We start from the raw sequence: 25,485 nt of genomic DNA on the forward strand, positions 1-25,485 counted from the left end.
ACCACGGAGGCCTGTTCCTAGGTGAATACCAATCTTGCACCAGATGCGGAACCAACGGGGAGCCAGAGGGCTAACAATAGATGGTTCCGATATGAAAAGCAAGGCGACTGGTTGTCCCAAGTAGAGCATATTTCATTCCGCAACTACATATTGTAATAATTATTGCATTTTCTTCTTCACTTTCTTAAATTCACACTAATTTTCATTGGCTAGATGCAACTTCCTCAACTTCGCCAGAAAATCAGTGCTTGCGCTGCGACAGTCTATGTGAGCAAAAAATTAGCAATTTAAGGAGGATAACAACACTACCGTTGAAGAAAGGAGACCTGGATATGCAACACGTAATGCTTGTTCATAATTGGCGTTTCTCACTGGTATTTAATCTCATAACACCATGACTTTGATTCTTGCAGATGCAACTTCCAAATTTCGCAAAGAACACAGATGTTTTCATGCAAAAAGCTCCCAAGCGGCACCTAATCCAGGGGAGTGGGAATGCGACTCGTAGGTTCTTTCTTATTAAATCATAGCATTTTGAAATTCAAACATTTTCCCATCCCCATCACTTGATTTTGAGGTGATTGGATTTCCTTTCTGTGTAGGTGTAACTACATCAATTCAGAAGAAACATGGTTTGTCTCAAATGTGATCACAGACGGCCTAAGGGTCTTCCTTCACCCGAACAAGAACATAAAACCATCATAAGAATAACAAAGACACATTCAGGACATCAGGTTGGTTGCCGTGACAAATCGCTGATGGAGTCAGAAAGACAGAACAGCAGGAGAGTTCACTTACTTGGAGATTCGTAGAGGATAAAAATGAAAATCACAAGCGTCAAGTAAATTGAAGGATCCCTCTCAATTTATATTTCCTATGCTGGAGGTAAGACCAGCTATCTGAGCCACAAAGAAGAGAAGCATATAAGAATGAGTTGCTGAGTCAGAGTGAAACAGATGAATACTTATGGTCTGATGATAACGTGAGTACTGATGAGGAAGAGATGTCTGAATGGTTTGGGAGTGCAAAGAAAGTAAGGTAGGATCTGGAAGTGATATAAGTTTGAATATGGAGCAGAGTATAAGAATTATATCAAAGAATTGAGAATTAGTAAATTGCTAGATTGGACTATTTATTAATTAAAGGCCAAACAATTTTTTTGGATAAAAGTAATCCATTTGCCTTGGAACAAACTTGAAATTAACTTTATATTAATGGTTAGAAAATGATGAAGGGAATTCATTTTTGTTAAATGAATACTAAACCAAACTGTAGTATTCTTTATGTATCATTCTTATAAATAAAAAAAAGGTACAAATTTGTTAGAAATTCGGTCTTAATTCTTTTAACGGAGTAAAATGTATTTATCAAATTATAGAAATTTTAAAAATAAGACAAAATTTTCACTTTTTATGTTCTATTAGTATAACAAAAATTTACATAGATAACAAATTATGTATTATCATATTAATGAAAATAATTACTTTTAATTAATTATTTTAAAAATATTTAAACATATAAATTTGATTAGATGACTTTGTTTATCGAGTGAATATCTATCCTTTTGTCAATGATTTCTTTTCACAACATATTTATATGACACGCTAATTATTAATATATCTTTCATTTAATTTTATAAGTAAAAATAATTTAAAATCACTAATATTTTACTTTTACATAATAAATTTAACAAATGTATTTAAAAAGAAAATATAAAATATAAAAAATTAAACGATTTTGATAATTATCTTTAAAAAATAATGAGATTCTCAACAAAAATTGTCAATCTTAATTTATTTTTAATGGAAATCAATAGTTTAACATGCTATGTAAGTTTATTCCGTTAATAAAAAATTATTAACAAAAAGATTAATCAATTTTATAAAATAAAGATTAAAAACCAAAAAATAAAAATCTCATTATTTTTAAAGTGAATGTCAGGAGCCGTTTAGAGATTCTTTGATTATGTGAAGGTAGATTTTTCAAAATTAATGCCATTAGCGTAGATAGAGGTGCATGTTGTATAAATTCTGCGTATCTGTCTTCAAACCAAATCTAGTCTTGTGGTTAGTGGTCTTAGCCAATCTCTATATCTAGTTATTGGAAATGGGACCTACCTACATACCTTTATCCCAAACCCTTTTTCCATGCCGCGTTTCGCCGTTAACTACCTTTTGTTAACTACCAGTCAACGTTATCCGGCGCTGACTAACACACGACAACTTAACGGAAACCCTTTCGTGAATCGTGGTGGACAACTCCGTCAACCTCTCCAACTCCCACCTTCGCCCCCCCCCCCCCCACTCTGCTATTGTTCCATACTCTCTTTTCTTCTTCCTTTTCATTTGGGTTTCATCTTTTTCTTCTCTTTAGCAAATAATAATTCGTAATTAATGCATTAAACTAACCACAGTTTCCGCCATTCCATTTTCCATAAGAGAAAGTTGATGCCTTTAAGGCTTAAGTATCAAATTCAATGACTGGTAGGTTTAATGGGTTTTAGGATTTTTCAGGTTTCATGGTGAAGGCTGTATTGGGCAGTTTTGATTTTAGTGATATTCAGCTTTTTAAACATAAGCTATCTTCTTTTTCTCTTCTGTTTCTGGGTTTTGAAGGGAAAAATGTGGGGTAGGTGTTGGTGTTCTGGTGGTGCAGTTTTTGGATCTTTGAGGAAAAGGGTATCTTCAATTGTTAATATAAGTGATGGGTATGTGAAAAAGCTTGGTCCTTTTGATCCTTATTTGTTGGGTTTGAAGGGTGTGGTTATGGGTGCTGTGGAAAGAAGAGGGGCATCTTTATCGATTGTTGTTCTGAACCAGATCAAGAATAGAGGTATATCTTCTTCAAAATTGGTTAAATCTTCTGATCAGAGGTTCTTTTCCAACAGCAGCAGCAAAATTCTTGTGGTGATGGTGATGATAACGGTGGTGTTACTGTTAGCAATGGTGGAACACAAGAATTCATATCATACTCTGAAGCAAAGAAGCTATTGAGATTGGTGAATGTGGAGACACTGAAGATGAGACTTGGAATGGAAGGGAAGGAAGTTATTCCTTACACTGAACTTCTCGAAGCTTGTGAGAGCACTGGTATTGCTAGGAGTAAAGAGGAAGCTATAGCATTCTCCAAGGTTCTTGATGAAGCTGGTGTTATTCTCCTTTTCAGAGATAAGGTGTATCTCCACCCTGATAAGGTTTGAATGACTCCCTCTTTTGTATTGTTATCTTGTTGGGCCATAGTTAATACTTGTAATTTCAACACAAAAAGTAGTGAATTGTGTACCGAAACCAACCACGTATCCAATCTGGTAATGACTTTTTTAGTAACTATATGTTTGCCATAACAACAGAATTTGTGCTTGTGGGGCTCACTAAAACCATGACTAGATCTCATTCTATTAGCATAGCTGAATTAGATCCCCCTTATTGCTCTTTTATCTTCTTTACTGTTAGGGGGTCCTCTATGTTTCTTGTGTTAACATCACCTTTTGAATAGGGAAATCAATGTTTTATGGTTTGATTATGAATTCTGTGTGAATATGCATCGAAAAAGTTCGGATGTAGTAGGATCCATGTATGTATGTATCTGTAGAACTTTATGGTATATAACCCTTTTGAATTATCCATAGGCGAGTTGTGGTTGTGTCTGGAAAAATCCTCAAAAATGAGGAGAATTGTAAAGTGGCAAAGTAAGGAGGTAATCATTCTTGAATTTGTAACTTTTATCCGGTGTGAGTCTTACTATCTTGATTTAAGGGTGATTAGATTTTCACTTTCTCACTTTTTCAACTTCTTCACTTTAAAGGAGTTTGATCTAGTGGTGTCAACAGAACCGATCACTATAACTAAGGTCAAATGGGACCGAATATGCCAGTTTAGCAGTAGAAGTAACATATGTCTGATGATTCGGTCTTCAGAGCAATGTAAAATTCTTTGGGGTGTGTACCATCGCCTCCAATCTAATTGCAAGGGATCTACCTGGTCTGATACAAACTATCTATTGAGTTCAAGCAGTATTGTTTTATTTTTCCTTTAATTGATAGAATCAATATTCTTTAAGATATGATACTGAAAAAGTTACGCATTTTAGAGTTTGTGAAAGTACCAGTGAATTGTATGCTTTAATTTGTGATGCTTTCTTAATTACAGATTCTTTTCGGTTGTTTGGCTACTTTGCACTTGTTTAGGTGGTGGATCTGGTTCGAAGGGCTGTTCCGCTAGCACTGACTGCAGACGACGATCCTGTGAGGGAGGAGATAAAGAAGCTGCAGGAGAAAAAAGAGGAAATTGATATTTTGGCCCACAAGCAGGTTCGGCGCATCCTTTGGTCCGGACTAGGATTTGGTGTAGTTACTGTTGGCTTATTCTTTCGGCTAACATTCTGGGAATTTTCCTGGGACGTAATGGAACCTATCGCCTTCTTTACAACGACAACAGGTTTAGTCATAGGTTACGCCTACTTTCTATTCACTTCAAGAGACCCAACTTACCAAGACTTAATGAAGAGGCTCTTCCTCTCAAGACAGAGGAAGCTTTTCAAGCGGTATAACTTCGACGTTGAGAGATTCAAGGAGCTCCAGTGCAAGTGCAGAACACCATTAGATGCTAACACTGTTTTGAAGAATCGCATAGGGGTGCATCTTGATCTCGACGATGCTATACATAGAGATTGATATTTTTCATTCCGGTAGTCTACACATTTTGTTTTGGGGAATATATAGTTTCAGTTAACTTTGTTTCCCTCTTGTTTTAACGTTGTTGGGAACAAGTTTAATATCTAACTGTTGTAATGAACTATTGGCTCCTCGGCTATATACTTTATACACACATTTTCCTTCATTTTCTTAACCTTGAATGGGAAAAGATTGCTTTGTTTTTTAGTCCAGTCAATGCTCAATATCTTTGAATACAAGAAAGTTGGATCTTGGTCAGCATGGGAAAAATATATAGAATGCCAAGGCTACAAAATGATGGCACTTTGATAAATAGTTTTGAAACACTAGCAAATGGGTTTGAGGAGATGAATCAAACACCTTGAATAATTGGTTCAATCCAGTTTGCAACTCAAGTTTCAAGGAAAGAAACAAGTTATTCTTTGATTACCACAAAGTATATAAATTGTCCAAATAGACTAGAAAATTGAGAGTTTGGTGGTTAAAATGTTTAATCAGGAAATCTTCTTTTTCCCTTTTAAAATATAAGATTTTGGTAATGTTCAAATATTATTCTGTTGCAAATTTTAAAGCATCAAATGATGAATTTTCTGTACTCATCTGCCTCAAGAGCCATTTCTTCAAGGCTTCTGTCTTTCCTCTCTTTATCCACCTCAAGCTTTTCTTTCAACTCTTTCTCCTTTTTATTTATCTACACCATTCACAAACATCCAAAAAGAGAATAATAATAATCATTAAGGAAATGTTTTAGATGCACCAAGTTGAATAATGAGATAATGGCATCCATCATGTTTCAAATCTATACTGTTGGAATTTTTTAGTGCATGCTGCATCAAGTTCAAATAGACAAGTCATAGCATTGTTTAAACAACAAACTGAAGTCTCAGTATTAGAAGAATTAGCAGTATAAAACAGACAAATTAAGAGAAACAAAAGTAAATAAGAAGTTTCAATCTTACATCTTCATAAATGTCATCATTGTTCTCATAATCACGACTCATCCGAGGAAGGATATGGATATGAACATGAGGTACTGATTGACCTGCTTGTGGCCCATCCTAAGGTTCAGAAAAATATCATTTGGTTAGATTTTGCAAATTGTAGAAGCTTAGCATACAAGGAAGTTTTATTTCACACTTGGATCATGTTCAAGACATGGAAAACACTTTGTTTAAAGATTAGTGCTCTGCAGCGTGTACTATCCTATAGAGGCATGTTATGTTGACACACTGGAGAGGTAGTTAGGCCAACCAGATGCACTTACTATAGGCTATAAGTCCCGCCTCGCGATGATTGTTAAGTCGAATACTTTTACTAATGTGACAATACAATGATAATGCATGAAAATTTAAATATATTGTACTTAGTAAACACACTTTGTTCAACTCTTACTTGGATACAAAATGTAAGTGATGATGCCTTATGATAGCTCTCAAGCTGCCTACCAACTTTCTGTGATATCATCCACAGATCAGTGATCTCTTCAGCAGTGAGATCAGCAACACGCTTGACTTCGCGCTTTGGACAGATCAGAACATGTATTAAATAGTGTTAAGTCAAACAAAATAATGTGTTCCTAAGAGCCTTGAGGCTTTTACATTCAGCTAGTAACAATGTGAAAATCAAGCATTATATAAGGTGTTGATGTTCTGGAATATTTAAAATTGTTAATTGGGGAAACTGTTTCTGGAAAAATTCTGGCTATGGAGAACAATTCTTTAAGATTTCTTAACAAAACAGTGCCACTATGTCAAATCTACTCAAAAGTCAAAACACTATAAATTACTAACATTACTCCATTTCAAAGGATATGACCTGCAAAATGAAAAGACAAATCAATAACAAAGTGGTATGTATATATATATATATATATATATTAAAACATGGATGACATGATCATAAAAAAAATGAGGACATGAAGAGTTTCTAGAAGTAGCATACCAGGCACAGCCGGACGGAGGTTGACAAAGGCGAAACACAGATCATTTGTATAGAACACTGAACTGTGATGGATCTTGTATGGTCCAAAATCGTAGTATTCAGGAGCCATGATCTATACTTGGAAGAAAGAATGAAAAAAATCTTAATGAAAAAGAATACAGATGATGTTTTTCATAATTCATTTTAGTTGTTTACTTACCTTATTGGAATTAGCAAGAGAGGAGATAGTGCTGCTTTACTTACCTTAATTCTTATGAAGAAGAATGGAGAGAATATTGTAAACTATGAAGTCTTTAGAAAAAGTATTTAAAAATGTGAGTGGTTACTGATTTGAGAGTAGTTAATTGAGTCAACGTTGAATAACTTGTTAATTGAGCTTGTGTAAGAACATTGTTTTTAACAAAAATAATTCATATAAAATATTTAATCATGCTGCACCTTAGAAAGAACATTAATGTATCGAGGGATTTTTCAAAACTAAGTAAGCAAATGGTTTGGAATGACCGCAAATTGAAAACCCTTGTCTGAGACTAGATTTGTAAGTATTAAGAATATTTGGGAAAGAATATGGTAGGTAGAGAGTGAAACATATTTATGCGAAAAAAAAATGCTACGTGCACAATTAAAACCAGTTACTATGTATTTGTGTATACATACAATATATATTTTCATATTTTAACATGTATTCTATACGAGTTACTAATTTAGGGACTAATTTTTTGTGTGTATATAGTATGGTTGTGCAAAAAATTACAAATAATGGGGCAATATTGCTTTTCAATCTCTTCTTATGATGATTGACACTTTTCTTCATAACAGTATTCCATCATGAACAAGGAGTGTTTATTTCAACGAAAGTGTTTATAACAAGATTATGTAAACAGAAACTCAAAAACTCAATCATGTATTCCATAACTGTCAAACTGGCATAGGCATCCATAAGGTTACTTGTATCATCATGCAATATATCAAATAAGAACATAAGTTACTTTGAGCCAAACCAAATTGTCAATTTCCCTAAAAAGAAAAACTATAGTCTTTTCAGCTAGAATTTGTGTGACTAATATATGGTCAATCAAGTCCAAGCTCATAAGAAGAGTTTTCTGTATTCATCTGCCTCTTGAGTCATCTCTTCAAAGCTTCTGTCTTTCCTCTCTTTGTCCAAATCAAGCTTTTCTTTCAATTCCTTCTCCTTCTCATCCATCTGAAACAAACACAAACGGCAAATAAGAATAAATATCAAATCAATCACGGTAATAAGAATGTGTAGGATAGTCACGAGAAGAGCATATCATACTGCATCATATATCTCGTCGTTTTTCTCGAAATCGCCACCTCTTCGGGGAACAACATGAATGTGAACATGAGGTACTGTCTGTCCTGCTTGAGGTCCATCCTATGGTCCAGGAAGATAATTCCGTTGGTTTTGTGAGACACGGTTAGCATATCATGCAGGAACATAATCCGAATAAGTAGGAAAATGTTGAATACAACACACAGCTCAAAATGGCAAAACTAACACTTATCCTTTAGCAATGAAGGTGGTGTGTCTTAGTATTTTATCATCTTATCAATAGTAAAATTTCTTAACATCAAATAATGAAGAGAACAGCTATTTTGAAATTTCACCATACTGTTCACATGATAGCAAGAGTGTGTAATGAGAGTCGCTAATATCGAAGAGAAAATGGTGAACAATTTAAAAGAATGACATGGAGGAAAAAATAGGCCAGCAATCTCATTTCTGAATTCTTATCCAGTTAAATATAAAAGGTGAGAGCATAACCAAAGACAGTGATTGCAAACCAAAGTGCAAAAATATAACTGAATTAGCAATCTGAGAAATAAAAGTATGTTCAAAAAATAAAAAAATATGTATTACTTGGATAGCAAATGTAAGTGACGAAGCCTTATGGTAGCTCTCAAGCTGGTTCCCAATTTTTTGTGCAGTGAGCCACAAATCAGAAGTCTCCTCAGCAGTGAGATCAACAAAACGCTTTACTTCACGCTTCGGACAGATGAGCACATGTGAATACTGTTAAGTCAAACAAATTCAACACTAAACTAGACTTTCTAGCCAGCTGGAAATAACCTTTAGAACTTTACATTAAGTAAAACTTCCTTTCAAGAAAAATGCCTAATCATTGAAACGCTTTAGCAAGTAACTATGAAGCAAAGGTATATGTCATGTCTAGGTGTACTTCTAACATATTATTTATTAATTGATCTCGCTTAACATCTAAAGCACCACAGCAAAGGAAGTCCCTCATAATCTTTTCAATGGTGTTGGCCACTCCTACTGGAATACGAAACAAGGATAAGAAGTAAGGAGGACTACTGGAGAGGCATGTGTGAATGAGAATGATACGACCACCTAAAGAAAAATAGGCCCCTTCCCAAATTGCCAAACACTTAGAAATCTATTCAACAACAGGATCCCAAAAGGAAATAGATCTAGGACTTCCACCTAGTAACCTACAGAACACCTAGATAATCAAGAGGCCACTCCAAAACAAAACACCCAGCCATATATGCCAAACTAGAAAGGTCATGAGGCCGAGCTAAACCACTCTTCGACATACTGATCTTTAAACCAGAGCACAACAAGAAAAATTGAAAAATAAAGAAAACATTCACTCTATCATTTTCCATACACAACATGGTGTCTAAGGTATGCCGAACACAAGTGGGTTAATGATTAACCAAATGGATATTCTAACAGTGAAATGCCCTTTACGTAGTTGTAACCATGTTAAAATAAATTGAAATAGACAATGACCTATTATAAAGATGCTCCATAATTGCAGGATTTCAAAGTTTCTGTACATGTATGTCTTGCAGTGTTCATTGTGCAACCAAGGTTAACTCAGCCTATTTTTGTTTTCCAATTGAGAAATTATTTCATGCTGAAGGTAAAGAAACTCTTTCTCTGAGCATGCTTTTCACCCAAAAATTTCTGCTTTCGAAACAAACCAGTGAAAAGCTATGAAATTTACCAATCCAATTTCAAATTCTGTTTCCATCTTGAACTACATTTTTCTTTTTTATCTTTTTTGGTTAAACAAAGAGTTCAGCCACACTGAAAGCGAACTATAGCACTAAAATGAATTTCACCAAAACACCAAACCAAACAATAGTAAACTAAGAAATAGATAAACAAAAAAGAAACATGAACCATGCCTAGCCAGCAGTATCATATTACTATTATTGACAGCCAGAGAAAAGGATATGACCTGCAAAGGGAACACAAAACAATAAACTTCAAAATGAAGCCCCTTTTAAAAAAATCTCAGAGAATACAACAATGTCCCTAACAACATATAGCTAAAAAGATGATCCCTTTTAGGAGTTTTTCTTTTCTTTTTTTTCAGAATGAAGTTAAAGGGGAACTGATGAAGGGACATGCGATGTAAGATGAGCTGAATTATTATAATTGAACAATAATGGGGAGAAAAAAATTACTTTTTTTTTATGGATCACCAAAATGGGTCATTTTCCCAATTTATATTTTTTCTAGTAAGAACAAATACGAGTGAGGTAAGTTGTGACTTATGAGTTACCAGGAAGAAGGGGACGGAGGTTGACCATGGCGTAAGAGAGATTTGTTGCGTAGAACACTTCGCTTTTGTGTATCTTGTAGGGTCCAAATTTGAACTCTTGTTTTTCTTCTTCCCCAGCCATCTGCACAATTCATTCAATTTCCATTCAAAGAAGAGTGAAAAAGTGTTGATTTGAACGATAATGATGATGATTGTTGATGAGTGAGTTTGAATCACCTTAATGGAGCTGAACGATGAGATTCGTAGGGTTCGTAGTAGCGGCAATGTTGAAGAAGAAGAAGAAGAAGAAGAAGAAGAAGGAGAGTGTAAGAAGAAGAAGGAACGAGGGAAGTGAACACCGTACGAAAGCAGAGCCTGCTTTAGCATTTCCACTTCCAAAGGAGGAAGCTTTTTTGTTCTAATTTCTACACTTTAAATTTTCATGCTTTTGTTGAAAAATTATAATTTGATAACTAAAAAAATTCCTAAAATTCTTTTGGTGAATATTTTTATTTCTTTAGATAATAGTATTTACATTAAATTATTTGTTTATATAAAGAAATAATTTCATAATTTTAAAAACTTTTAGAGACTGTTATATTTTTATTAATTGATAACAGATATTAATTTGATTAATTTTTTTATCAAAATATATATTAGAAATTAATTTTATTATTAAAAAATAAAATATTTAACTGAATTTTTAAAAACTAATTCTATGTATTATTCTTTAAATAAAATGTAAAAACTATAATTTAAAAATGAAAAAGTATAGGTAGACAATGAAAATATTAAACAATGTAAACAATGAATGTCATGTTCATTTTACTAAGTGTGCGGATGATTATTCTAATATTAAGATTTAGATAGGTAATTTAGAGGTGTAGTGTGTTTTTATTTGATTGGTGGTTGTTCATGTTGTTCAAAAAAGTCATTTTTTTTTTACCAAAGATAGGAGACTCGAACCCGCAACCTCTTAATTGAGTATGGGGAGACTATACCAAACATAGCATTACTCTTTAAAAATACATATAGTTTATTTTTTATTAATAGAAACGATAGTTTTTTCTATTTGTCTAATAATATTTTTTAAATATAAATTGAAATAAAAAAATTTAACTTAAGCTTAAATATTCAGTAAAAATAAAAAATTAAAAATGGTTAATCTCCATTGGACATTAGTACAACTTAACACTGAACTAATGAAATTAAATAATGGTATATATTCAAGTATTTTTATGAACCAAATTTAATAAATTAAATAAAAAAAACTAAAATAAAATTAATTATAACTAATTTTAATTATATTAAAATAATTTAGTTAGGTTTAATTAATAAAAAAATTTATATTTATAATATTAATAATAATAACGTATAAACTTATGTGTATGTGTATTTATTTTTATGTAAAATTATTAGTTAAAAATTTTAAAATAATAATTTAATTAAATATATTAAATTATTTAATAATTTTTAACTAAAAATTTGATATAAAAACAATTGTACATGAGTCTTCTACTACTACTACTAATAATAATAATAATAATAATAATAATAATTTTGATGAAAAGAAAAAGGAAAAAAAAAAAACTAAAGCAATTAAATATTAGAAAAGGGTGTTTAGGATTGAGAGATAACTAGATAAGATTGTGTTTGATATCTTTAGAACTTGTTCCACTGTCCTTTTGCCAGTTGCCATTCCTCTGAAAGGGGAGATTCACTTCCTCACTCTCACTCTTCTCTATGCTTCTTTCTTCTATGTCTCAATAACCTCACTCTTCATCTCTAGAGACACCAAACAAGATTATCATCATTTTGATGTTGGGTATGGCCACTTTAACTTTGGGTTCATCAACTGCATTGGTAGTTGCTAAGACCCAACCTCACCATGCCACTATCAATGGCAACAAGTTGTTAGCAACCAGAAACCAAACCCTTCATATGCCTTTGCTTCCTTCTTCTTCAGCTAACCCAAAAAATTGCAACTTGTTCTTACCCTTAAACAAAAATTCAACTAGACCCTTTACCACTGCTGTTGCATCTGTTGATTCTGACCAGCTCAGTTCTTCTGATCCTCCCAGCAAGGTTCTATTTTGCTCAAACCCCATTTTAGAATTTGTCTTCAATTTTTACATTTTGTTGCAGGTTCCTTTTTTTTTTTTCTTTTTCTTTTCCTCAGTTGATTGAATGTTGATTGGTTAAGTCATTCATGTTACTTGTCTAATAAAAAGAACAAAACAAATTCTAGTGCGTGAATGCTGATTGGTTTGTTACATATTTTAATCCAAATAGTAGAGAGATTAGAAAAGTTTGATTTTTTAGGAACTATGGCCATGCTATGAGAATAAGCCTTGTCCTGAAAGAAAAAAGTTTGTCCTTTGTTGATGATTTATATAAGCATGTGATTCATGTCACAATTTCTAATTTGAGGTCTTGTTTTTTATGGTAATTCGTTTATTCATTTTATGTTTTTGGATCATCTTTGCAGAATGAAGCCAACAAGTACTATTTTGTTGTTGCCAATGCAAAGTTTATGCTGGATGAGGAGGAGCATTTCCAAGAACAGTTATTCGAACGGCTCCGTCTCTTTGGAGAGCGAAACATGGAACAGGATTTCTGGCTTGTCATTGAGCCTAAGTTCTTGGACAAATTCCCGGATATCACCAAGAGGTTACGCAGACCTGCGGTTGCTCTTGTGTCGACCAATGGCCCCTGGATCACGTAAGAGCAACATTGAGTTTTCAATTTTCCGTTTATTGATTCAACAATTACTCTTAATAGTAGAATATACGATATTCTAATGGCTCATTGATGCTTGGAATGGCTGTTATAAACAATGAAAGAGTGGAATTTTCCTGTGATCCTCCTTAGGATCCATGGAAAGTTTATGTTTGGGTGTTTCTTTTACATTGCAAGCTGCCTTTATCAGAAGGAAGGCATTACTTCCTTTCCCAAAAGACGAGGAAATCGTGTTTTGGCTTGGAATTCATTATTTTTCCATTGTCCTAGAAAATCAAATGGGCTGAAAATGTGTGTGTATGTGTTTTAGTCAGTTGTTGAGTGTAGAAATAGATTTTTGTGTAGTAGGCATGAATTACGACTAAACACTAGCGTTGTTTGATCTATGTAGCCGAACCTACTTAGTAGGAGAAGGCTTGGTTGATTGTTTTTCCCTACTTTTGGTGTTAGGGTCAAGCTGAAATGAGCTCGACCCTTTTGAATTAACAATGATGTCTGCGAAAAGAATTGCATGTTAAACAAAATTGCTTCAGTGTAAAAGCCGGATTTCCCATGTTTTAGACAAGTTGTAACTATGTATCCCTGCATGTTCTAACAGATTCATGAAGTTAAGACTGGACCGAGTTTTAACAGAAAGTTTTGTAGCCGAGAGCCTGGAAGAAGCACTAGCCTCCAATCCTACTAATCTAGAGTTTGAGAAGCCTGAAAAATGGGTGGCGCCGTATCGCAAGTATGAGTTCGGATGGTGGGAGCCCTTTTTGCCTTTTGCACAGAAAGAGGTGACATCTTAAGATATTTTCTCGCTTTACTCCGGTACTTAGTGTTAGTAAACCTTTTTCTGAGGATTTTTGTTCATGTATAACTGGATGGTAGTTGAAGACTTGAAGTTGGTTAAATTCGCTTTAAATTTTGCAAGTGTATTTATATGAAATTGATGTGTTTCCCTTTAGGATCTAGTTCTAGGAACTGCATTATGTTGCGTAAATGAGTAAATTATATATATTATTATAAATTCAGTGTTCTCTTTTGTAAGAAATGTATAATTCCTTCACCTTCCTTTAAATGCATACTTCTATCTTATGCTGATATGCTGTCCTATCACAACATCCAATACTCCTTCAGCTTAATCATTTTAAGGGTCTTGTGAACAAGTTCACTAAGGGCACTCTTTAAAGATCAAAAGTGGATTTTTTGTTGAGAAAGTAAGAAATTTTAGGGTGCATTTGATTTACGTTTTCATTATCTATTTTCAGGGTTTTGTGAAGAAAAAAGAGAAAAACAATGAAAACAATAAAATCCTGTTTTTGCATCCTGATTTCGCTTTTTTCTTCGCCACATGACATTTGATGCATAAAGAAGTTAAAAAAAATAAAAAATTTAGAAAAAAAAAAACATCTTTTGGATCTTTAAAGCTTGTCTGCCATATTACATGATATACCTTTTCATTACTGAAAGTAAGTTCATAATCTGAAACATGCTGAAATTTTTCTCAATTATAGTGAAGTTATGCATCAAATTAAAGAAAAGGACACCACTAAGAACAATGTTTGTTATGCTGCATTTCTTAAAGGTTGTGGTGTGATCTTTCTATTAAATTCTTCTTCCCTTCCATGTTCTGCATTATACTTCTTCAACTATAATCTGCCATCAGTTATGGTCCACTTCGGAGCGGTTGTTAATCGCATTCTTCAACCATAGACCATAGTTTATGGTTCAGTTTCTGTGATCAGAAATATAGCCTTTTACTAGTTGTTACTAGCTGTGACATTCTCAATTTAAACCCTGCATTCTGAATTACAATTCAAAATTGGTCATTAGTTATTGTTCCAAAGATCTCATGACTTGTTCTCCAATCAAATACTATCATTTTTATCTCATTTAGAATCTTTTTTTTTTTTTTTGGTTTCTGTTTTCATTTCCTTACTTTTAGTTTTTAGAGTGAAAAAGGCGACATTGTTGGAAATGAAAACAGAAACCAAATACACTCATGATTTATCATAAACCTCTCTATACATAAATTCTTTTGGTACATATATTGACACTTGATATCAGCATTTATGAACAAACTTAACTTGAGGGGTCTGCATGTTTGGCATAAATTATATCGATTTTCGTCGAGGTTAAACAAATTTACACTATATTTTTCTATTTGTAAAAGTATATACAGAAATTGAAGTTATATGACATTTTATTTTTTCAACAAAAAAAAAAAAGGAATCAGTTACCTCTTATTCTGGACTAATACACCCCTCATGTAAGTGTTGGGAGTATCCAAAGTACTTTTTCATTAACTCTGCATATTTAATATTCAATTCAAGCATTGCTTTGCGAATAAGAATGTCAACAATGTCTTCAGTTCTTTCATATGCTGCTGGAACTATCAGCAACATCACTGTCCCTACACAAAAACAAAAACAAAAACAAAGAAAAAAGATAAGCAGAGATTATTGCTGATATACTGATAGAGTAACTTGCATATCAAAAGGAATCATAAGAAAACCATGGTGATTTGAAACAACATTATTTGAATACTCATGAATCCATGATGTCAATAAATGTGTTATAATTCATCATTTGGATCACAATATAGTGCTTACCAATATAGAGGAGAGTTGGAGCACTTAAGAAACTATCAACAATGGAGATAGCTCCCAATGTCACTGTAACCTGCAAATTACTTTCTTGTCAAAGAAGATACCGAGTGACACTCCGGCATCAGAAAATTCTTTACTGTACTTGCAACCGATAAGAGAATGTTGTTTAAGATAAAAGCTTAAATCAGCATTAACATCTGTCTTAAAATGTCATTAGCATGACACAAAAATAATAACAGTAAGGAAAGCTTAAAAGGGTGATGAAAGAAAGAGACCAATAGAAATGTCTTCAAATCATGTCCAGAAGCTAGGAGTCCAAATGTTGTGAGTAATTGGTTAAGTAGGTGTGTGATTGAAATAGCAGTATGAACAACCAACCCTTCTGGTAGGATGAAGCTTGATGATCTAGGTGATGATCTGTATTGAAAAATAAACTAACATTATCACTTAGTGTAGTTTTATGATCTAACAAAATGTGCAGAAGAAAGCAAACCTGATGAATTACCTAAACAATGTTCTACTGAATTCTGATCATATTTAAGAGCAAGTATAATAATTTTTTCAAAATAAGATATATTGAAAGAGAATAATTATTTTAGAACAAGAACTAAAATTGGTTAGATTGAGAACAGTTGAATATATATTGATAAGATTGAATGAAACTTACATGTTGATGAAGGAGGTTAAGTGTGACCAAAGAAAGAGCATTGCCAATAGGAGTATAAGAGAGTCACAAGTGAAACTAAGCAAGGTGTAATCCATCTTCACATAGAATAACCACAACAAAGTTACACCAACAATAACACTTGTTGAGATACTCTTCTTTCTCCATAGTATAACATCAGCAACTAAACACACAAAAGCACAAGTTTGTCATTAATTTCATCACAATTTCAATAATAAAAACAAATTCAAAACTAGCAAATGAGTTAAACTCCAAAGTGTTTTTTGAGATTGGCTGCGTACACTAAAGTAGTCTTCGAAATCCCAATTGCATCAATTACGTCTCTAAGATTGGTATAAGTGCAACATATTAATCCCTTAGTCCATTTTCCATCAAGTAACTCGTCACGTAGTTAAAGACTAACGTGGTAAATTTTTGCTGATTTTAAAGACGTAATTAGTACAATTGGGATCTCAATGACTATTTTAATTCACGTGGCCAATACGAGGGACCATTTTAGAGCTTAATTCCTAGAAAACATACCGTAATAAATTATGATACGAATAATAATAGAGTCTAACAAGAAAATTAGTAACAAGTACTATATGATCTTAATCTAAGCTGAGAAGCTGTTCTATTTGTTCTTAGACTCTAAGAGAGAGTTCTATTAGATTCAATGCAAAGAAGCAAAAGGGAATATATAAGAAGCACAAGAGAATATACCTTTTCCGGAGCCTAGAATGACATGGAGTGGCCGTTTCCGGCCGAACAAATGTCTCCTAGAGGCCGAGAGCAACACGTAGTGCTCGAAATCAGAGTCGAATTCCGAGTCATGATTGATATCATCATTATAATCTCTGCTACCAAGAAAATCTCTATCTGCAATATCCATGAAATCCGTTTCTTGAACCATAATTTATCCTCCTTTATTTGTTCTCCTATGTACCTTAGATCTCTCCTCCAATGTTACAAAAAAATACAGCAAAACCTGTAAAGAAAAGTATATAAATAAATAAATGACATCACCTATGAAAACAACATAGAATAGGTTAATAACAATATGTATATGTATATGCACATTGCATAAACAAAGATAATCAAATCCTAATAGTATCATATGCATAAACATTAATAAATTTGCTGGGTTGAATGATGAAGGGTACAGAAGAATAGAGATTAACATTATTAACAATTTAGTAGTTTGGTGATATTTTGGATCATTCAATGGGAGAGATCTCTGCCTTGTAGATCAGCAAAAAAGCAACAAATCTCAGGAAAACTGAGCTTGAACCCTCAATGTTGTCACGTAAGCAACTATGATTTTGATGAAATTAACATGCTTGAAATTGGTTATAGTAGTGAAATGACATATAGATTTGTGTAACTGATCAAAGAAAATTTTGTAATTATCCTCAAACATTTAACATTTTCTATCATATTACAATTTTTTAAGGTGGTATATGCTTAACTTATTTCTTTGTATTATGGATTAGAATTCTTATTTTTCCACTTTATATTCTTAAGTTTAAATTTTAATGCTATTATCTTTATAATAAGTGTGGTTAAACTATAAAACATATTTTATTATCTTCCTTTATTCACTTTTACTTTACTATATAAATCACATTACACCCGTTATTCTCTTCTATTTTTCCTATTTTCAATTTTAATCGCATTGTTCTTATTAGCTTGACACAGGCATGTGCCTATATATAAATATTTTATTTGTCAACCACATCTCCTTTTTTTTTTGGACGATTCAATTTGCATTTTTGTCATAATTCGTTATAACGGTGGTTATTAGTCCTATAACTACTCTCTTTAAACTGAAAATTTATGCAGTGTCAAGATTCATAACAAATAGTAAAATTAAAAAATTTGATAATTAAAACTTTTAAAAATATTAAACCATTTTCTCTTGCGTTGCATGTGATACTTCTCTTTTGCACTATTTACATATAGAATAAATATGTCGCTTTTTATATCTTCATAATCTACTTTCAAAATTTATCTTTCCCTTTATTTTAAGAGTTTAATTTTAATGCACTGATATATAAAATATTTTATAGACGCAATCAATGTGAAAAGTAATTATTTTTGCTGATATAACATTATACAATTAGATGCATACATAAAACTACTTTACATTCACAGTACATCAAAATTAAATAAATAAAAAAAGTTAAGAAAAATGAAAGAAATATACATAAGAATATAGTCCTAAAAATACTAGTCACCACTCTCATGTCAATGCATCATAGCCACATGTCAATTTAATTTTCAAAAGAATTTGGAAATTAATTTTCCAATTACTAAATTGATATTCTACGTATCAAAACCTTTAATATCAATACAGTTCGCAGTACTCCGTAGGGCTGCAACCACAATCTATATTGCAACCTGTTATGGTTTTATATATATACTACTAAATAAGAAATGAAATGATAAATTTAAACCAAAGAAACAATATAGTGACATAATTTAAACAAACTCCCTTCCACTATAGAAAGATATGATACAAAACCGAATCAAATTTTAAACCAAAATCCAAATTCGGAAACATGTTTAAATATATCTGCTCACACACACAAGTGTGCACACAAAAATGGGGACTTAGTAGTCCCAAGAACTGCATCCACCATAGAGGTGAATCTGAACCAGAGCTTCATTCCCAATCATATACAATTGGCTTTCTTCTGAGTACCAAACCCATCATCAAAAAGGGCTCTTCTCTCATAGAGCATAGTGATGGTTGGGCCACCTTGGATATGCACGTTTGAATAGATTCATGCAAATAGTATCACGCTGTTCAAGAACCCCATTCAGAAGGCACTTCATTGCTCCTGAAACAACACAGCAGAATAATGATCACTGTCATTTAACCAAAAATTAAACAAGCTTTGAAGTACAAACTTCATCTACAATGTATCCATCGATTATAACTCGTGTGAAATTAGGCGCTCAAGTAAAAAATCCTCATAGAACCCCAGGGAAGCATTTCTCCCATAATTCCTATTACAGTGAGGAAATTAAACCAAACACAGTCCATATAATGTGTCACAAACTCATAATTGAGAATCAAGATATAAATACTTTCAACCTATATAACACAATTAGCTTGCCAGGTGGTTTATTAGCAATTGATGGTAAAGGTTTCAAACATAATTAACGTACCATGTGTGCCGACAGGCTCTTTGATCCGTCCACGAAGACCACGCTTTGTATAAAGCTCTACAGGCTGCAATCGCCATAAGAAATCTCATTAGGATGACAATTCACCAGATACATTTTCGGACAGTTTACTTTCAATATTCTGCATTATCATTCAAAGAGAATCTGAAGATTCCAGGAACTCTCACCTTAAACCATTTAACATCCTCTGGATTATAGAACATGTGTTTCACGGAGGCCTTGCGTTTTGATACTCTCTGGGGGTAACTGCACCAGGAAAATGATTAATTACTTCCAATCATCATCAAAATGTAAATTCTATCACTGTTGCACAGCGGTGAAATTGCAATAACACCATTTCTTTGGAAAAGGTGTCAATCGCAAAAGTTATCAAATGGTTGATCTTAACAAAAAATATCAACATACCCTGTCAAAATAACCCGTTTAAGGATTATCCTATCGGGATCAATGGACTTAAGTGAGCCAACGGCAACCACAGCAGGTGCTACATCCTCTCCAGTTCTTTTTAAGATGATTGAAGGAAGAGGTGGAAATGATATAGGCGCATAAATTGAAGCAACTGAAAAGCGCCCAGGATGCAGAAACCTCTCCATCTTGTTCTTGTCTGTATTGATATATTCACTAGAGAAAAGTGGCCTGCAAAAAAATCATTATTACCTCTACTGTTTCCTAAGATCTATTAAATGACATGGTTGTTCAAATAGACTACCATACCTGCCAACAAATTGCCGAAACCCAACATGAAATAATAACTCCTCCTTGGATTTGATGGGCAAATCATATGTTTCGTTCTTCTTCACACTACACAACAAAAGTGACATTGGGTTGGTAACATTTCTCTTGAATATTCAGGAATGGTCAATATTCTAGTAGGTCACTAGAAAGCTCCTAGGTCAAAAACAGTAGAATGGTCAAGCACCAAAATACCTGAAGTGAAGAACGGATACTTTTGATTCATGCTCAAGCAGGCCACATGCTGTAATCGGGGTTGTCTTTCCAAGTGCACATAATTTTGAAGCAATGGCACTGGGCACTTCCCCGATATGCAGCCTAGCATACGAGCCAACTGGTATACAGTCATCCATGTTTTCTTGCTCCTTTGCTAAAGCTTTAGCAAGAACATGTTTTTGTGTTCTCTTTAAGTTATCAAATTGAAATATTCTGCCATAATCTTGTGGTAGAGATTCCTGATTTTCATTAAACAAGGTCAGATTTTTTTGGTTGTTAACTACAATGACTTAATTAAAAAAATTTCTCCAAAATTCATGCACGTACTTTTGGATCCCATGAAGAAGTCCTAAAGGACTTGAGTCCTCGATATTTTGCAAACCGCTTCCTAGCAGGAACATCCATTGGTGTATCCACTTCATCCGGGAATTCTGCATCGAGAAAACTAGTTGGTTATAAGCGACAAACATGCATACAACTTCAGACACAGAAAGACCAACAACTAATCAATTTTGCACCAAAATTGCAATTGCAACAAATAAATACTAAACAGAACAAAAAGAAAAGCACCCTCATCTGCAGCATGTGCTTCTTTAAGTTCCTTAAGTTCATCTTCTATCTTCTCTCTTGTTATATTATCTGCCTCCTGTAAAACAAGAAAAAAATTGAGTGATGATGGTCCACATTAGGATCTATTGTCATCATTTAACCCAAAATTTAAACTAATGGATAGCTTTTGGTTTGATGAATTTCCCACACAATTCACCAGCAGTTTGCAAGTTTACATGATATAACATCATGCTCAAAAATATTGATTACAGTATCCAACATTGTTTAGTACACAACAGAAGTGTCTTAATCAATAAAATTCATTGTATAACCACTTAATAATATATTTGTTCAGCTATTCTTATTTGGACTTTACAAGGAATGCAAAATCCACATAATAATTAGATACAATTGGGCAGTTGGATTGATCCAAGTCATTGTCTATAAATAAATTATCTTCTCTCATCTGTACATACATGAATTAAAAGAAATGTCTTTGGAAATTCAGAAAAAGTTAAGCAGACAGCCAGCTGGTGACAAGCATTACCATACTAGAACTTACTATATATGTGCACCATATAAACTATAAAGGAGACCAAAATCCATATTGATTACATATAAATGAGACAAAGGACAAGACAACCATTTTAGTGATGTGTCTTACCATCATCACTGAATCAATGTCAGTTTCTTCATCAGAATCTCCAAACCTAACCGATGCTCCATCACCATCAAATTCAGTGTACTCTTTTCCTTCTTGACCATCTTCGTTTTGATCCAACACCATACCATCATCTTCGTCATCACCATCTGACTCCTCTGCATCAGAGCCATCAACAATCCATGCAGCCTAAAAACAAAAATAAAATCCAGGGATATTCAGTAAGCAATAATATAAAATAATCTAAAAAATAGTTAAACCAAGTTAGGACCTGATATTCAGAAGTGCCTCGGGGAACAGTCCTCTTTCGTGTCTTCTTTTTCTTAAGATCTTCATCAGCCTTAGCAATTTCAGCCTCTGTTGGCCACGTCTAAGAATATGGAATGATGTCATATCCAAAAAATTGCAAGTTAATACATAAATAGAAGCAAATAAAAAATTACAATTTTTACAAATGAGTAATACTGGAAACAGAATTGCATTATCTACCTGCTCCCCAGCAAGAGGATCAGGTTCATTCTCGACAATTAAAGCTTCCTGTTTTTCAGGATCTGGGGCCAGACAACCAATGACCTAGAACATTAAAAAGGAGGAAAATCCAGGAAGAAGGCAAATAAGCAGATATAAATGGTTAAGAAAAAATGAAAGGTCTACTTTAAAAAAGGAAGATCACAATATCTTGCATGAATAGCAGCTCTTCTTTTGGATGAAAAAAAGGGCCTGGGATACTGACTATCTCAATCCAAATGAATAAAAAAAAAAGATATTGTTGCACATATTTATATTGACATGTTTACACCAATGGTTCTTAATCTATTAATTTTGACATAAAGATGGATGTCCATACCTCCACGTCATTCATTTCATCCAAATCCATTATGTCCTGATTTTTCCTTGAATTCAAAGGAAAAGGGTCCTTAAGAACTTCTATTTTGGACAATTGGAAATCTCCCGCACCTGTTACATGAACCTGACAAAATGAAAGTGAGATGGCAAATAAACCACAGCAATTATAATTGCAAATCCATGACATTGATGGCTACCAATTGATTCACTGAGAGGCTACGAGCACGAAGGTAGCCGGTTAAAAGGAGAGTGCATTTTTCTGAGTCGCCATCAGATGCTGCATCGACCTGTAATTCACGGTATACATTTACTCAATACCAAGAAATCCATGTATACTCATAGCAACAACCAACATCTGAATCAAATTACAAAAATGGCTAGAAAATATACATTTGATGATAGAGGGTATGAGGTAAGGTAGTTGAGTTAATACTCAACTAGAAAAATATAATGAATAACTCAAAATACGATTAAACAACAACATTAATCTTTTAAGAAAGACGATCGGCATGAATTCAAAACCTTTTGAGCCATGAGGTAAGGTCGTTGAGCTCTCCAATGGGGAACTTTGAGCCGCTGCTCTTTAAAGAGCCACAAGAACTGCAATTGTAAAAATAGAAGAAATGTTCAGCTTAGACCATCAAAATGAACTTACGTTTGACGATATGTTCAGTATATAGAATTATAAATTCAGAATTTTCTTGGAATAATGGATGAAATCATTACCTTGTGCAGCTCATCCTTGGTATCAGCTGGATAAAACTTACAATCCTCGGGAAATTCAGAGGCGAGACTAGATGTGCATAACTTCTTTAGTTCATTTCTTTGTTTCAGCTCAGTGGGAAGATCCTGGAGGCACAGAATAAAAGTTACCCCTAAATATTAACAACCAAATAATGTACAAACTCCTGTAAAAAATTACTTCATAAGTTCAGCACATAATATTAGCATTAACTTACTCGAATAAAGACAACAGTGCTTGGTAAGCCAAGAGACCTAAATACAGAAAGGCATTGATCTCCAAATGAATCAATGTAGTAAGAATCAGTCTCTTCAGATAAAGAATTTATCGAGGCCACAAAAGCCAGCAGATCAGCAACCTAAAATACAATGTGAAAAGTGTCAGGTATAAGCACCTATAGACTCATGGATTAAGATTAAAAAAATTAAACAAAAATACCTTGGCCATTTCCATACATGCCAGTAGATCACCATGAGGTGCTTTGAGTACCTGTAGCATATACCAAAATCAAAATTGATCAATACCACAATATCCTATCCATCACATCATTACTAATTTCTGGGGGAAAAGGGGAAGGAATCCATTATTACTGTAGTTCTAGTCCGGTAATCAGAAGAAGCAACTGTTCCTGACGACACCCCAGAAGACGATTCTTTAGAAAGTAACGACAACAGATCATCATTGAGTGAATCTAAATCCACAGAAGCAGAAAGTCCAAAGAGAACCTGCCATAGTTAAGTATCCATTATACAGTTATCATTGGGGATGGAAGATGGAATACAATAAGCCAAGTTCAAAAAAAAACACCAACAAATGTGCAATTCAGTAGGACAGAGTGTACAGTTTCACTCACAATTACTCGAGGAGGACTTCTCGATCCACTGAGCTCTCTCTTTTCTTTCAAAACGGCAGCCCTCTTCTGGTCACGTATCTGTAAATTTAGCACCAAATGAGTGACTTTGGGAAAGAGAGTGTAGTGAGCATGGGAAAACATATACCTAAAAAGTTTTACACAAACATCAAATATTGAATTGCCACATCAACAGAAACAGTAGTCTTAACCACACACCATCTCAAAAGTAACACTACAAACCCAAGCATTTAATTGGATGATACCTTTATATTGTCAATGTCAATGCATAGCAACTTAAGCACATTGAAAAAACAAACTAATGGCATTATCATCTAATGCATTGTGATTGCAAAGTTACATAATTCCCTAAACCCTAAACTTTAATGGAAAAATAAAAAGCTCAATTTAGAGAAGCCTTGTTCAAATTACAAATTTACAACTATAATTAGAGAAAATAATACCATTTTATTTCGCTGAATTCTTGCGGCACGAGCTCCCTTGCCGACATTGCGCTCAGTTTTGACAACCGCAATTCTATCTAAACAATCCCATTGGGAATCCAAACACAAATCATGGAAAATTAAGAAACCAAAAAAAAAAAAAAAGAAAGCCAACAACAACACATAAAATCAATTATACAAAACCTTTAACAGAGGTTTTATGAACATTGCGAGAATGTTTTGAGGAGAAGCGTGACTTGTGAGCCTTATTGACTTGAACTCGCGACCCTCCCATGGTGGTCGCAGATGCTAGTTTTCAGACACAGTGATTCTAGGTTTGAAAGAAAAGCCAAAGTTTGAAGGAGGAAGCAAGTGACGAAAAACAAAGGACGGCGGCGACGGGCGGTGGTGGACGCACAACGGCGGTGGCGATAGGCGTAAGAGGTTTGGGTTTGAGGAGTGGCGGCAACTATGAGTAGGGTTTTAAGAGTTTACGAATGTCACTCCTGTTTTATTAAATATAAATAATTAAATATATTAAAATTTTGTGTTTTTTATAAAAAAAATTATTTATAACTTTAATATTTAAAATATATGTTAGTTTTATTCTAAATTTAAATATACATGTATTTGATATATTAAATAAATCTATTTGTATAGTTTATTTAAATATGGGATATTATATTTGAATTAAATTTTAAATAATTAATTTATCACATTATTTTTATTTTTATGGAACTATAAAATATAAAAAATAATTGTATAACGATTACTTTAACGGAAACAGTTGACCAATTGACGGGACAAATGTGAATCGTGATTGATTTTAAATTTTTGGAAGGATTAATTTAATGAAAAAATTCATTGGAGAATGAAAATGATGATCGACTCATGTTTAGAAGCTAATTTAACCATTAATCTTATATATTTTTTTTAAATATGGTAGATTATATTTTATTAATTATTGAAAAATAAAATATAAAGATGTCTAAAAATAAATATGGGAATTTTTCAAAAGCACTGCACTAAGAGTTTGTTTGGGTGAGTTTTTAAAAAAATATCTTTTTTCGAGTTATCTTTTTTTAAAAGATTTTATGGAAAAATA

At 33.3% G+C, this 25,485-nt stretch overlaps 6 protein-coding genes across 7 annotated transcripts; 2 read left to right on the forward strand and 4 right to left on the reverse strand.

Moving 5' to 3' along the window:
- Positions 1–2,060: 2,060 nt before the first annotated feature.
- Positions 2,061–4,847, forward strand: LOC112723949 (calcium uniporter protein 5, mitochondrial). The gene is made up of 2 exons (XM_072206283.1): positions 2,061–3,193; positions 4,187–4,847. The coding sequence occupies exons 1-2, from the start codon at positions 3,020–3,022 to the stop codon at positions 4,670–4,672; spliced, it is 660 nt and encodes a 219-aa protein (XP_072062384.1). The 5' UTR covers positions 2,061–3,019; the 3' UTR covers positions 4,673–4,847.
- Positions 4,848–5,041: 194 nt separating this feature from the next.
- On the reverse strand, positions 5,042–6,938 carry LOC112719843 (bifunctional bis(5'-adenosyl)-triphosphatase/adenylylsulfatase FHIT). Of its 2 annotated transcripts, none has more exons than XM_072206285.1 (5): positions 6,857–6,938; positions 6,612–6,725; positions 6,065–6,211; positions 5,632–5,730; positions 5,042–5,363 (listed from the first exon to the last, which is right to left on the reverse strand). In XM_072206285.1, exons 2-5 carry the CDS (start codon positions 6,720–6,722, stop codon positions 5,247–5,249), a joined length of 474 nt encoding a protein of 157 aa, XP_072062386.1. In that variant the 5' UTR covers positions 6,723–6,725; positions 6,857–6,938; the 3' UTR covers positions 5,042–5,246. The 2 variants fall into 2 exon arrangements, with proteins under 2 accessions (XP_072062386.1, XP_072062385.1); XM_072206284.1 differs by having other exon boundaries at positions 6,813–6,931.
- A 552-nt stretch (positions 6,939–7,490) lies between these two features.
- On the reverse strand, positions 7,491–10,594 carry LOC112719845 (bifunctional bis(5'-adenosyl)-triphosphatase/adenylylsulfatase FHIT). Its single transcript, XM_025770564.2, has 5 exons — positions 10,390–10,594; positions 10,172–10,294; positions 8,496–8,642; positions 7,911–8,009; positions 7,491–7,817 (listed from the first exon to the last, which is right to left on the reverse strand). The coding sequence occupies exons 1-5, from the start codon at positions 10,537–10,539 to the stop codon at positions 7,701–7,703; spliced, it is 636 nt and encodes a 211-aa protein (XP_025626349.1). The 5' UTR covers positions 10,540–10,594; the 3' UTR covers positions 7,491–7,700.
- A 1,166-nt stretch (positions 10,595–11,760) lies between these two features.
- Positions 11,761–13,927, forward strand: LOC112719846 (protein YCF54, chloroplastic). Its single transcript, XM_025770565.2, has 3 exons — positions 11,761–12,237; positions 12,641–12,873; positions 13,490–13,927. Exons 1-3 carry the CDS (start codon positions 11,971–11,973, stop codon positions 13,680–13,682), a joined length of 693 nt encoding a protein of 230 aa, XP_025626350.1. The 5' UTR covers positions 11,761–11,970; the 3' UTR covers positions 13,683–13,927.
- A 1,192-nt stretch (positions 13,928–15,119) lies between these two features.
- On the reverse strand, positions 15,120–17,062 carry LOC112723951 (reticulon-like protein B1). Its single transcript, XM_025775292.1, has 5 exons — positions 16,873–17,062; positions 16,153–16,333; positions 15,761–15,902; positions 15,590–15,686; positions 15,120–15,289 (listed from the first exon to the last, which is right to left on the reverse strand). Exons 1-5 carry the CDS (start codon positions 17,060–17,062, stop codon positions 15,120–15,122), a joined length of 780 nt encoding a protein of 259 aa, XP_025631077.1.
- A 1,564-nt stretch (positions 17,063–18,626) lies between these two features.
- Positions 18,627–24,888, reverse strand: LOC112719847 (uncharacterized). The gene is made up of 21 exons (XM_025770566.3): positions 24,585–24,888; positions 24,402–24,478; positions 23,941–24,018; positions 23,678–23,812; positions 23,526–23,576; positions 23,305–23,445; positions 23,072–23,194; positions 22,868–22,945; positions 22,543–22,632; positions 22,347–22,469; positions 21,989–22,072; positions 21,771–21,869; positions 21,503–21,688; positions 20,860–20,935; positions 20,617–20,720; positions 20,269–20,528; positions 20,056–20,142; positions 19,747–19,977; positions 19,509–19,587; positions 19,324–19,387; positions 18,627–18,992 (listed from the first exon to the last, which is right to left on the reverse strand). Exons 1-21 carry the CDS (start codon positions 24,673–24,675, stop codon positions 18,883–18,885), a joined length of 2,367 nt encoding a protein of 788 aa, XP_025626351.1. The 5' UTR covers positions 24,676–24,888; the 3' UTR covers positions 18,627–18,882.
- Positions 24,889–25,485: the final 597 nt, after the last annotated feature.

This window comes from Arachis hypogaea, chromosome 11, assembly GCF_003086295.3.
Source record: "Arachis hypogaea cultivar Tifrunner chromosome 11, arahy.Tifrunner.gnm2.J5K5, whole genome shotgun sequence".
In the NCBI taxonomy this organism is placed as follows: Eukaryota; Viridiplantae; Streptophyta; class Magnoliopsida; order Fabales; family Fabaceae; genus Arachis; species Arachis hypogaea.

Excerpts from the sequence above, each read along its gene's own strand:
- LOC112723949 (XM_072206283.1), top strand. The coding sequence starts at position 3,020 with ATGAGACTTGGAATGGAAGGGAAGGAAGTTATTCCTTACACTGAACTT. Across the intron at positions 3,194-4,186 it reads TGTATCTCCACCCTGATAAG|GTGGTGGATCTGGTTCGAAG; the intron begins GTTTGAATGACT and ends GCACTTGTTTAG.
- LOC112719843 (XM_072206285.1), bottom strand. The coding sequence starts at position 6,722 with ATGGCTCCTGAATACTACGATTTTGGACCATACAAGATCCATCACAGT. Across the intron at positions 5,731-6,064 it reads CACTTACATTTTGTATCCAA|GATGGGCCACAAGCAGGTCA; the intron begins GTAAGAGTTGAA and ends TCTGAACCTTAG. Across the intron at positions 5,364-5,631 it reads ATGATGACATTTATGAAGAT|ATAAATAAAAAGGAGAAAGA; the intron begins GTAAGATTGAAA and ends TGAATGGTGTAG.
- LOC112719845 (XM_025770564.2), bottom strand. The coding sequence starts at position 10,539 with ATGCTAAAGCAGGCTCTGCTTTCGTACGGTGTTCACTTCCCTCGTTCC. Across the intron at positions 10,295-10,389 it reads CATCGTTCAGCTCCATTAAG|ATGGCTGGGGAAGAAGAAAA; the intron begins GTGATTCAAACT and ends TGAATTGTGCAG. Across the intron at positions 8,010-8,495 it reads CACTTACATTTGCTATCCAA|GATGGACCTCAAGCAGGACA; the intron begins GTAATACATATT and ends CCTGGACCATAG.
- LOC112719846 (XM_025770565.2), top strand. The coding sequence starts at position 11,971 with ATGTTGGGTATGGCCACTTTAACTTTGGGTTCATCAACTGCATTGGTA. Across the intron at positions 12,238-12,640 it reads CTTCTGATCCTCCCAGCAAG|AATGAAGCCAACAAGTACTA; the intron begins GTTCTATTTTGC and ends TCATCTTTGCAG. Across the intron at positions 12,874-13,489 it reads ACCAATGGCCCCTGGATCAC|ATTCATGAAGTTAAGACTGG; the intron begins GTAAGAGCAACA and ends ATGTTCTAACAG.
- LOC112723951 (XM_025775292.1), bottom strand. The coding sequence starts at position 17,062 with ATGGTTCAAGAAACGGATTTCATGGATATTGCAGATAGAGATTTTCTT. Across the intron at positions 16,334-16,872 it reads CATTCTAGGCTCCGGAAAAG|TTGCTGATGTTATACTATGG; the intron begins GTATATTCTCTT and ends TTGTGTGTTTAG. Across the intron at positions 15,687-15,760 it reads ATTTGAAGACATTTCTATTG|ACAGATGTTAATGCTGATTT; the intron begins GTCTCTTTCTTT and ends TGACATTTTAAG.
- LOC112719847 (XM_025770566.3), bottom strand. The coding sequence starts at position 24,675 with ATGGGAGGGTCGCGAGTTCAAGTCAATAAGGCTCACAAGTCACGCTTC. Across the intron at positions 23,195-23,304 it reads GCACTGTTGTCTTTATTCGA|GATCTTCCCACTGAGCTGAA; the intron begins GTAAGTTAATGC and ends CTGTGCCTCCAG. Across the intron at positions 18,993-19,323 it reads AGAGCCTGTCGGCACACATG|GAGCAATGAAGTGCCTTCTG; the intron begins GTACGTTAATTA and ends GTGTTGTTTCAG.